The 12402-nt window shown below is 36.1% G+C and overlaps 2 protein-coding genes across 3 annotated transcripts in view; one reads left to right on the top strand and one right to left on the bottom strand.

Annotated features, from left to right (window-relative positions):
- Nucleotides 1-2097, bottom strand: part of LOC108853467 (potassium transporter 5-like) — a 5928-nt gene extending 3831 nt beyond the window's left edge. The window contains exons 1-3 of the mRNA XM_018626881.2: nt 1982-2097; nt 1533-1616; nt 1189-1411 (exon numbers count right to left, since the gene is read on the bottom strand). Of these exons, the coding sequence (XP_018482383.1) occupies nt 1189-1411; nt 1533-1616; nt 1982-2062 (388 nt within the window). The 5' untranslated portion in view covers nt 2063-2097. The remainder of the gene's footprint in view (nt 1-1188; nt 1412-1532; nt 1617-1981) is intronic.
- A 2791-nt stretch (nt 2098-4888) lies between these two features.
- Nucleotides 4889-12369, top strand: LOC130511750 (ATP-dependent DNA helicase SRS2-like protein At4g25120). Of its 2 annotated transcripts, XM_057009289.1 has the most exons (29): nt 4890-5113; nt 5216-6005; nt 6088-6129; nt 6230-6393; nt 6754-6967; nt 7084-7140; nt 7223-7328; nt 7409-7542; nt 7622-7696; nt 7823-7948; nt 8024-8155; nt 8246-8329; nt 8480-8593; nt 8722-8822; nt 9125-9191; nt 9294-9344; nt 9688-9765; nt 9858-10064; nt 10174-10212; nt 10348-10419; nt 10525-10611; nt 10682-10732; nt 10827-11032; nt 11125-11218; nt 11327-11377; nt 11559-11621; nt 11713-11772; nt 11851-11913; nt 12032-12369. In XM_057009289.1, the coding sequence occupies exons 1-29, from the start codon at nt 4983-4985 to the stop codon at nt 12119-12121; spliced, it is 3549 nt and encodes a 1182-aa protein (XP_056865269.1). In that variant the 5' UTR covers nt 4890-4982; the 3' UTR covers nt 12122-12369. The 2 variants fall into 2 exon arrangements, with proteins under 2 accessions (XP_056865270.1, XP_056865269.1); XM_057009290.1 differs by lacking the exons at nt 11125-11218; nt 11327-11377; nt 11559-11621; ... (1 more) ...; nt 11851-11913; nt 12032-12369 and having other exon boundaries at nt 4889-5113; nt 10525-10583; nt 10827-10969.
- Nucleotides 12370-12402: the final 33 nt, after the last annotated feature.

The following is a 12402-nucleotide window of genomic DNA, read 5'->3' as shown; positions in this document are numbered from 1 at the left end:
TTAAATTTTTAATTTTATTAATAATTATATTTAATATATTAATATGTATTCATAAAACTAGTTTTATAATACTATATTTTAATTTTTAAATATTATGTTCATATTTATATTTATAAATCTTGTATAAATATTTAATTTATGTATTATTTTACAATTTTCATATTATTTTATTTTATTATTTTTCGAATCTGGATCCAGATCTGGATATCCGTGGGTAGTATGATATATGGACGGATATCCGGATCCAGATATTCGGAAGTCCTGATCCAGATCCATCGAAACCACATTTAATACTCCAAATATCCCGGATATCCAGATCCATCCCAACCCTATATGATATACTGATTTAAAAATTATATTGAAGTTTTGATTAATTAACTCATTAGAGATCCAATAAAAGCGCGACATAAGTTTACTGGATTTAAAATTTATAATAAATTTTATAATAAAATTATTATTATATAAACTTTAATCGCAAACCCTACTTTATATGGCTTTTTTTTTCCTTATCTATTCTTCCCAAGTTTGAGCTATCGGGTCTTTTCATGGTAAATACTGTTCTTTGTATGATTTTGTCACTATTTCACAAGGAATTTCATTTTAATGTGAAATTTTAAACAAAAGATTATAATTTTATTCGTTGTGGATCATTATTTAAATTAAAACTTATATTTTAACATTTTAAACATGTTAATCTATTATATTCAACATCATGCATATTTTGGTTCAATTAATTATAACGCATATTTTTAATAGTTAACTGATATTATTTAACATATATATAATCTATATTGACTTTTGAACTATTCTTAAATATAAAAGTTAATTTTTTCAAAAAAGTTTAAAACAAAAAAACAAATCTGTTTTTCTAAGGACGTGTCAAAATGTAGTAACCTAAGGGCATCTGCATCGACAGGACTTTTAAAAGTTCTTAAATTTTTATTCTTTTCTTTTTTCTTTTGTTTTCTGTTAAGCGAGAGAGAGAGAAAGAGAGAGGGAGAGAGAGAGAAAGTGTGGGACGTTTCTTATTCCAGGACAAATGAAGAAAGTGTAGGACTTTTAACATGGGATCCATGCCCGAATGACATAAGGACGGAGTGTAGGACGTACCGATGCATATGCTCTAATTAAAAAGGTAAAAAGACACTTGAATTAAAGCACAGCCGTTTAGAAAAGAAGACAAAGTACCTTCTCCGTTATCGTTAGCCCGAAGAACAATGAAAACATATTTGAGGAGCGCGACGAGAGTAAGAGTGTAGATGATGAGCGAGAGAACGCCGATTATATCATCTTTGTCAGGGATGCCCTCAGTGAAAGTATTTGCGTACACATATAAGGGTGATGTCCCAATGTCCCCATACACCACTCCTAGGCTTTGAAATGCCAAACTCATCGTCGTTCTCCAGCTCATCTATTGCATAGAAAGTTCTATTTTTAACATAGAAAGATAATTTTATCTTTTACCAAAAAAAGAAGAAGAAAAGATTGTATATTTTCCTTCAAACACGAAGAGTGAATATTTAGATACGTACCAGTGAGGGATGACGAGTACTGGTTGGAGCTTTCCCGGCCTCTATACTGAAAGAATCGGGCCGAAACAGTTTTCCCCATGATTTCTGATTAATAACACAATAAGAACAACAACGAGAATATAAATGTTTTGAGTCAGGACTTTGATGGCTGTATGTACAATAGTTTATATTCATACATGGTTGAGCATTAGTAAACATTTTCCTACCTAATTTTACAATTTACTACTGTATCTATTCACTATTTTCTGTAGATATTGAAAATTTAACTGGACTAGACCAACTTAACCTATATATTCTTTCTGCTAAATGATTCTGTCAATTTAAACTATATACAAAATTTGAGTTTACTATTGCGTGTATATATATATACCAATTTTAGAAGTAGATCATGATACATAAACCAGATAAAGAGGTTCGATAATATCTGATAAGTGATATGAAATAATCACCTTTTTCTCTTTCAGCGTGTGGTCATGGTTATGCTCATGGTTATTAACTTCAACATCTCCCTGATGTTCCTCACCATCCATTTTTGTATTTGTGTTGTAATATATGACACTTGAGAGAGAAGGGCTAGTCAGATGCGTTTAAACGGTTCTTTTCCAATGGTCTTTATAGGCGTAACTGTATGCTGACTTCTTATTAGAAAACAAACACCCAGTGGCGGTTGTAGGGTTGTTTTTTCGTGGGTGCAAATTCTCCACAATCTTAAAAACATAGCGAGCAAATGACTTTTTTACTAAGAGAAAATAACTAAACAAATTTTAATTTTTTATGGTGGCACTTGCCAGCTCCTTGCATAAGGTAGATCCGCCACTGCAAACACCTGAAATAATCACCAGTGTAGGGCAGAAAGTAGTTGAATATTGTGGGTTGACCAAAAAGGAAACAAAAAAAGAGAATTAACTATTGTGGTAGGGATACGTCTTAAAGTACCGCGGACTGTTGAAACTTCTAAATTTTTCTTTCTCCGCCATAATATTTATAATACAGATTATTATTTTTCGGCCATAATACTTTACTAGATTGAGCCTAAATTGGAATGGTTACATTTTAGGAGTCCAATAGACCCAAAAGCTTATATTCATTTACGGCAACTACAGATAAGAACAAGCTTCTGGGATTGCCACCACGCCTGCACGCGTCTAGCATGCTGGATCTCTATCCCCTTTCGAAAACACATGTGTACGGCTCTTCTCCTTGGACTTCCCAAGTTGCATCAGCTCCACCTCTGCTTCATCGCCCAGACTCCGCTTACCACTTGCAAATCCTCCCTAATGATTTAACAACCGCACGCGCAGCCGATCTCTTAAACTTTTGCTCCATCTCAAATCCAATCCCTAAGAGAACACTTCTAAACGATTAAAATTTATATTATAAATATTTTGATCAAATAATCTATGAATCCGTATCCAGTTTGTATTTGCGAGCTTTCAAAAAAAGAAAAATTTATTCACATGAACTTTTGCTCCGCATTTTTGGAATCTTTTAGATTTTCATGTGGTTTTAAAAAAAAAAAAATTGTGACGTGACTCCGACTATGATGCAAGTGCCGCGTGTGTTCTGAACTTCTGACTAAATAAAATAAGTTGGCCTTTTGTTTTAACTTTTAAGTCGCTCGTTGTCAAATTGGGCAAACTTGGGCCTGATGCCTTTCTACTTGATTAATATGATCAGTTGTGCACAAAAAAAAAATCGCTCGTTGTCAAATTGGATTCAGATTCATAGATTATGTGATCAAATAGTCATTCGAAAAGATGTAATTTTTAAAATTTCACACATATAAAATATAATAATTTTAATTATTGATACATTATATTTTTAATTTAGTATTTTCATCAATCAATAGCATTTCAATAAAGATAATTATTTTTTGAAAAACTTACAATAAAAGAAATAATACACTGAAAATGTAAAAAGTATATCTTTTGAAATATTTATTTTCTTTCTAAAATGTGAATCTTTCGAGACGGAACGAATATAACTTTTACTAATATATTTCGAGACTTGTAAGACTTTAAATCAACATGATATTAGTTTTGTTTACCAAAATAGATAAAATGTGAAAGTATTTTTATATCAAACAAATTTAAAACTGAAGTTTAATAGGATTACTGAATAATTTTTTTTTTTGGGATGAATATTAACTTTTGTTCAATGAAACTTTTTTGTTACATCATGTATATCAATAAGTTGAGGATGAAAAAAACTATTTTAAAATATTTTTATCAAATGTTTTCACAAGACGCGCGCTGTACTACAGAACTTGCTTCACATGTCTTTAAACAGAGTATGTATCGTAATTTAAAATACAAACTTTGTTAGAAAACGAAATGGATGGTGAAGAGTGGTAATTATATTTCGATCCATCTGTCCTTGCAGAACATCGTCCATGAGTGCATTCCATACCTCTGCCGATATTGTGCTTGTGCAACTAAAGAAGAGATTACTTAATTTGTAGAAACTTAAACAATGATATATGAGATATAAGAGATTCAATGTAACTCCTCAACGATATCCTTTATTATAAATCTTTTAAGCAATAACTTATACGACTTGTTCAATTAGGCTTGAGGACGTAGTCAGCGATTACAGCACTTGAAGCAGCCATTTCTTTTGTAGTAGAATCTGCACATTTCAGACAACATCGCATCGAGAGGTGTCCATAAACGAATCAATATCCTTATAAACAGACATAAAACATATAGATAGATCAATATACAAAAGTAAACTCAATAAGAGATGAGCAAAACTTGAACATGAAGCTACAGATAACAGAGTGGACCATAGATAGAATCAGAACCTCAAAGTTTCAGGGAAAGTCAGGAGAACACACGCCAATGATATATTGATATCCTCTGTCTTTGGGTTTGATGTTTGGTTTTGGTTTTGGTTGCATCGTACATGTGACAGTACTACGTATCATATGTACGACCATTCTCTTTTGCAGTACAGTTTTATTTAATCTCGCTTTGTGGCTCATCTAATAGACTAAATGTACGTGTTAAAATAGCCTTTTGATGTAAAAAAAAAAAGAGACTAAATGTACGTGTCGCAATTATTGACATTTTTAGTTGACATTTATGCTGTTACATCTTTAAATCTTCTTATAACAAAATTTGTCTTGTTTCATAATTTTCAAGTACGTTTGTTAGAAAGTTTCGTATATGTGCTAGAGATCGCTCCTATATACGTGTCGGTTCTCAAGAAGTTTGATTGTGTTTCGCGGTGATAGAACTGTTTGCAGTCCAATATGGGTGAAGCCCAAATAATATATCTATATGCTTGGCCCAATATATGCTTGGCCCAATAAGGGCAAGGTCCCAAGTGAGATACCTCTTGACCGGGAAAGATAGTCCCTTGTCGGAAACACGGTGTCTCGTTCTGCTTACCAACCTCCCTCCCTAGGGTTCGAATTTTCCCTCTCTTTCTCTTGGGGAAAAAAGGAAGATGGAGAATCACCCGCCGAACAGAGGAATGTGGAATCAAGAGCAGAGTCATACTCGGATCACTCAAAGCTTCAGGGTCGCGAAAAGGTCATCTGAGAATGCATCTAACTTCTCCACTCCTTTTCCTAAAAGGTTCGATTTTGATTTCTTCTCTTCTTTTCAATTTGGCGTTGGAATTGGGTTTCATTGGACTTGGTGTAAAATGTGATAAATTTCTCTACTTGGCGTTTGCAGAATCAAGGACTCAATGGCTACTGAATCGCATTCTCACCGTTCTAGCTTCAGTAGGATTCCTCTTATGGAGTTATCAGCGAACACACCTCCTCCCAAACGCCTTAAACCAGGGTTCGAGTCATCTCGTGCTGGTGGTAATCCTTGTGGCATCACGAGCATCCCTTCTCCTAGTTTTAGTCTGGATAAAGAGGTCATAAGTGCATCAGACCCATTTGTCACTCCCCTGAAAGACGAGTCTGAAAGAGCTGCACTAAGCAGCTATGGTGGTTGCTCTACTTCTTCACTTCTTGATGATGAGATTGATGATTCCTTTTTGGAAGAGATTGACGGTATCTGCGAACAGTCAGTGAGGAAAGCAGCATGTCCAACACCAGATACCAGCATAGTTCGAACTCCTTCCAGAGACTATCAGAGCAATTCCTCACTTCTTGATGATGACATTGATGATTCCGTTTTAGAGGAGATTGATGCTATCTGTGAACAGTCTGCGAGGAAGATAGCTTGTCAAACTCCAAGTACCAGCATGACTCAGACTCCGTCCAAGGATAAAAAGAGCAGTGACCTCACGGCTGAATTGGATTCTAGGGATGTTAAAGTGTTGGAGCCAGCCTCCGAGGTCAAATTGGAGCTCAATGAAGAGACTAACGTTGCTGCTGATCCTGCATTGATCACTAGCATGCCGGAGGAGTGTTCAAAATATCTACAGTCTTTGAATGATAGACAGCGTGATGCTGCCTGTAGTGATATTTCAACTCCGTTAATGGTTATCGCTGGTCCTGGAAGTGGAAAGGTCGGTATCTAATTACACTAGTTTTCCTGTGAGGCAAGACCTTTTTTTGTCAGTGCTAATTATTTCTTTTCTTCCATGTTAGACTTCCACCATGGTTGGCCGTGTCTTAGTGTTGCTCAGTGAGGTACTATCAGTCATCGCCTGTGAATGATTTGAAACATCTTATTTATGAAATTAGATTTGAAACTGTGTTTACACGTTTTGTGTTCTTTTTAACTTAACAGGGTCTACAGCCATCAAATATCCTTGCAATGACTTTCACTACAGCGGCAACTGCCGAGATGAGAGAGCGCATAGGAAAATCTGCTGGAAAGAAAGCAGCCAAAGAAATAACAATCAGCACGTTCCATTCGTTTTCCTTGCAGCTTTGCCGGATGCATGCAGACAAGTGAGAATATGAGTTTTAAATTGCTTGATAAATTTGTGCGATCTTCTTTTGGTGGTTACTCTTGAGTCCAAATGTAGATAGAGGTCGTGAAACGTATTATTTACACTGAAAATGTTAACCTTGTATGTTGTTAACTTGGTGACTTAACCTATAGCGCCAGGAAACGAGGTAATAATTGAAAGCAAGTTTTAAGTGATGAAAATCTGTTCTTGTTAGAATAATTATCTGCACTGCAGAGTTGGTGATTCCCTAATTCTATATTACTATTGTTTGTAGTTGTTAGTTATAGGACACTCGTTGACACCTTTAAGGTTATAGGTTCATGGATTCGTATACCTTATACCTTTCCTACCGTCACAGGTTACAACGTACATCTGAATTTTCAGTGTATGGACATGGGCAACAAAGAAGAGCAATTATTGAAGCAGTTCGTTTATATGAGGAGGGCAAGAACGGAAGCAGTACATCCGGTGCATGTGAATCTGCGGAAGGTCTGAGTGGAGCCGGTGCTGGAGCAGTGTGTCCTGAATATGCCAAGGATAGATCAAAGAAATGGCAAAAATATGTGACCCAGGTTGACAATCCTGAATTAAATAACCTACTTTATTGTCTATTGATAGTGCGTGTATGCTGTCTTTCACATTTAGTTTCTCTTAACTCTAGTTATTTTCAACTTCTTCTGCATTTTAGGCAAAGGCTTCCGGTAGAACTCCGGAGGAGTGCCGTAAGATGGGCAATGAGATAGGAGTAAGTCAGCTAGATTTTCTTTCAGGCATCTCTACCATGAATTAGACCATACGATATGAATAGTCTACCTGTGCTGATACAGGCAAAAATTCTTGGAAACTACAGTGATATCCTTAAAGCTTGTAATGCTCTGGACTATCATGATTTGATTAGTTGTTCGGTCACCCTTCTCTCCGACTTCCCTGAAGGTAAATCCACATAAATCAACTTTTCTGGCGATGTATGACACTCGATATTTCCTTGCGCTTACATGTATTTGGAATGAAAGTATTTAAGGAATGCCAAGATACCTGGAAAGCCATCATAGTTGATGAATTCCAGGACACTAGCACAATGCAGTACAAGCTTCTACGAATGCTAGGATCTCATAATCACATAACCATTGTTGGTGATGATGATCAGGTACCTTATTTGCAGGCATAACTGACTGCTCTTTCTTTGATTATTTAAAATTGGAAGCATGACGGATCTTTTCTCGCAGTCCATCTTCGGTTTTAACGGGGCGGACAGTTCAGGATTTGATTCATTTCGCCGAGATTTCCCAAATTACAAGGAGGTTTGGCTTCTCGATCTGAATAATTCTTAAAGACTATACCACGTATGATGCACAAGCTTTTAAACAAAAAGCGTACGTCACTGAATTGCTGTATGCAGAAAAGTCATCTTACTGCTTTTGATTCAGGTCCGGCTGATAAAAAACTATCGCTCCTCCCGCCATATTGTGGAAGCTGCATCATCTATTATAAAAAACAATACGAAGCGGTGCCAATCAAAAAGCATTTCGTCTGAAAACTCCCAGGGATCTAAGGCAAGTTGAACTTAACTCTATGGGAAATTTTGTTGATTTTTACGGCTAATTTTTTGATGTTTCAACCCAGTATAGATTACTGTTAAGGAATGCCATAACGAGGAAGCACAGTGTGCATTTGTTATTGACAAAATAATTGAAATCACGAATGATGGCTCAACACCTTGTTGCTCCCATGGAGATATTGCCATCTTGTATAGGAGGCAGGTCAGTTCTTTTCTTTTCCTCAGTGACATGTTAACGTAAAAAGTTCTTTAACATATTTGTGTTGGTAAGTGACGATATACTGATATTCAGGTGTCAGGTAAAGTCTTCCAAAATGCATTCCGGCAGAGGAAAATACCATTCAACGTTCATGGTGTCGCTTTCTACAGGAAAAAGGTAGATTGCCTCATAAGTAGCTCATCTTTTTAATTGTTGCATATCTCAAAGCTTGACATCGACAGTTCCTCCGCATGACTACCTTAGCTTTGCACATTTCAGAGGATAAGCTCATCTAATAGAGAGAATACATATAATTTTTTACGTTAGGTTGTACGGATCATTTTGGCCATGCTGAGAACAACACTTCCCGAATGTGATGATCTTTCGTATCGACGAGTGTTTAAGGCATTACTTCCTTTTGAGAAAGAGGAAAAGAAAAGGGTTTGTACCTCATTTGCTCTCTTTTATTTCATTTTTATGATTATTTTTTAAGATTCTTTTTTCTTTCTCAGCTTTGTCTATCAGGACATAGGCTGTTAGTCAAATAATTTATTAACCACCGTTTGCAGGTTATAGATCATATTGACAAAATCTCCACTAGTAGGAAATGCAGCTTCATTTCAGCGGCAACTGATATATTCAGTGCCAAGATTTCTGGTACTTTCAAGAGGTATTGCTTGATGATTACTGATTACAGTAAGAAAGCTATATAATACTGGTTTAATTTTAGTTTTGAATTGAAAAATACCAGTTGCATCTAGGTTTATTTACTAGGACATATATACAAGTTTAAGGTCCTACTTCCGTTTCTCCTGATGCATACTAGAGTGATGGATATAGGTCGTTTTACCACCCAGATTTGGGTGACACTGTATATATTTGTATATATTTTTATGTTTATATCCAGATTCTAAAAATGATATGCTGCAAAATATATCCCTCAGCTTCTTAGGTTCGTTTGATTAACCACAGGAACCAGCTTACTCAGGGACGTAAAGTGTTGCAAACTCTCGACATGGTAGCAAAGCTGGTTGATAGGGTAACTATTTATTTCCCGGTCCTTTAAATACTATGAACGCATTAATCATTAGTTGAACTGATCATGCTTATTTCAACCTACCTACATCATAATTATGTGCAGGAACAATCACTTTCAGCTGTAGTAACATGTGTGGCAAATATGATACCGCAGGTAATTTTTTTTTTGTCTTTAGTGATTACATGCTTTTAACTAGTATCCTGGACATTTATGTCTGGAGTTATGAAAACATGCAAGACAGATATAAAACTTAAGGATATGCGGCGTTGAGATAAATATATGGACCTTGTGCTTGACAATCCAATATCATTCTTGAAAGTGTTTTACATATTTATATGATTATATGCTTTAGGTATAACTTTCACTTGAAAATAGTATATGAACATGCGACTTTGCTTTGAAGATTTAACTGTCTTTTCTTACAAACGTTTTGTGCAATTTCATACCATTTTCTTACTTGGTCACGCTTACTTGCTCTTGTTGTTTCAACTTGTAGAAGTACCTTCTCGAGCAACGAGCAGTTGTGGATAACGATGGAGGAAAACTGCTTAATGAAGACAACGATCTTAGATCTGTACGTGGCTTTTTCTCTTAAAATTTTGAATAATCTTTTCTCCGTATGCATTATTAAAAAATGTTTTTGGGGAATAATTTCCTGTTTTATAGGTACTCCAGTACTTAATGGACGATGTAGCTGAGTTTCTTTCCACTCATTGCACCACAACTGAAGAAGAAGTGGATGCAGTCAAAGAAAAGAAAGGCTGCAATCAACTTAATTCGTTTATCAACTACATCTCTGAGCGGGAAACTGAAAATTTTCGTTTAAGAAGACATGATAATCAAAACTCTGTCACATTAACCACCATTCATCAGGTTTTTGTCATCCACTCGAGCAGTCCACAGTTTGGAGACCATTATAGAATTAGTTACTTCAGGTGGTAATGGAAATATCCACTTATGTCTCTTGTTTGTCGTTATGCAGTCTAAAGGTTTGGAGTGGGACGTAGTTTTCATAATCAAGGTATATATCATCTCTCTTTTCTGGCCGAGCTGTTGACAGATATGAACGTAGCAATGATATCAAATACGTTTCTTCATAGAATCAGTGAAACTCGAAATTCATTTTCCCAGTTTGAATCCAATTTTTGCTGAACAGGCTAATGATAACGAGATTCCCCTATTACATGAGTCCAACGGCACTGCATCTGAGGGTGGAACATCACTTGAGGTATCACTCTCCCTTTTCCTGGAGTTTTCATTAACGCTCTACCCACTTCTCACCCCTGCGAACCGTAGAAAAATATATTTAGCGCATTGTTTGTTTAAATTGTAGGAAGAACGTCGCCTTCTGTATGTTGCTATGACTCGTGCTCGCAAGAAATTATTTTTCTTGTACGTAACAGTGGATTCAAATTGGCAGGTTACTACTATACATGATTTGTGAAATTTTTCTCTTAAACTTCGTCTCTGACTAATGATCTTCCATCTAGGTGCTTCAACCCTCACGGTTTCTTAAAGAGATTCCGAGCCATCTTCTACAGGTTCAGAACTCAGTTTGTTAGCAAATTTATGCATGTGATAATGTGAAAGCGCTAATAAGTGTCTTTTCTTTTTAACTTGTCTTTTCTTTTCTAGGGAGACTTGAGCATAAATGACTGCAGACAAGTTCATCAAAACCTTTCAAACAAGACTGAGCAGAGTGTCTCCAACTTTGGGACAGAATTAAAGCATGAAGATGATAAACCAACAGAAAACAATATGATGAACATTCCAGTAGATGATGCTACCGAGGAGTCACTAGAAGCCGCATGTGCACTCAATGGGAACAATTTCCTTAAGAGGTTACCTGCTTAAAAAATCATAACTATATTCTTTGGCAGTGTTTTCGCTTGGTTCATCATTCAAAGGTGTGGAACCTTTTCTTCCTCAACAGATTTGATGTGGAGGTTAGATCAGTTGTCTCTCACTTATTTCACAACTGGGCTAAGAAACAAGCCTTCCAGGACCCGAAGAGGCTGATTGACAAAGTAAGTATTGCATACTCAATTATTCTGCAACAGTTCTCGGCCATTTGATGTAAGCGCCAAGCAATGTTCTTAGCTTACCTTTTCATGTCAATGTTTTTATACATGCAGGTTAGGTTTGTGATTGGTGAACGTTTGGCCATCAAGAAGGAGAAACACAAGGTTGTATACATCTCTCATTACATTTGGTCTGGTCTAGATATTTACTCATAAACAAACCGATGCAGTCGTTTTCTTGTGTGCTTAGTGATGAAACTTAATGCTAAAAGAGCCTAGTAAGCCATACAGAGTGTGGAATATGCTTTGGTGTGGTGACTAACTGCATGCTGCACTATTTTGTTAGGATGTCTTACGAGCACTTAAATCATCATTGATTTCCGATGAAGCGTTCCAATACGCAGAACATGTAAGCATGTTATCCAAAAACATTGTCACATCAATAAGTTGATATACAAAAGGGAACTAAGATTGTGGTGCCCTGTTCCAATGTATTTCAGGTACTTAGGTGGGAACAACTTCCTGCAGACACAAGGGCTCATATAATGCGAGAGAAACAGGTAATGTGTCTCTGTTTTGAGAAAGCATGAAGCTACAAGTCAACTCACTCCTTACACTTGGGAAAAAATATGTTTCAGGAACATTTCCAAAAGCTCAGAATCGAAAACTCAATGGGTACATCGGAAGCAACGAGTAAACAGGTAAAAAGAAAAGTGCTATTCATCCAACGCATTGCACAATTCTTTAGTATTCTTGCACTTTGGACAAACCGAAAATTAGAAGATTATACAATAGCTGTTAATGCTTTTGGGATTGCAGATCGCATTTCTACATAGTCTAGGATGCACGGTAGTCCCAACGTCGCGTCTCCATGCGTCCCGTTTGATCGAGCAGTACAAATCTCTGTGAGATTCTTTGTGCATAGCTTAGACACGTGCAAGTGATAAAATTGTGGAGCTTGAAAATGATCTCGATTTCCTGATGGAAGAAATGTATATAAGTGATTTTCATTCTCCCATTAGTTGGAAGTCTGAAACAAACAGATAGTGATGTAACTCTAGCTGATATCTTAAAATTATGTATCTTTTCTAAATGCCACAACTGAACGAGTTTGTGAGAGAAGATTCCTATCTTTTGGATAAGATGTGATTGCTACATTTTGAAGAAGAGAAGATGCTTAGACACATCAA

This window comes from Raphanus sativus, chromosome 4 (assembly GCF_000801105.2).
Source record: "Raphanus sativus cultivar WK10039 chromosome 4, ASM80110v3, whole genome shotgun sequence".
In the NCBI taxonomy this organism is placed as follows: Eukaryota; Viridiplantae; Streptophyta; class Magnoliopsida; order Brassicales; family Brassicaceae; genus Raphanus; species Raphanus sativus.
The sequence above is the reverse complement of the archived record's forward strand: the minus strand, read 5'-3'. Positions and strand labels throughout refer to the sequence as shown.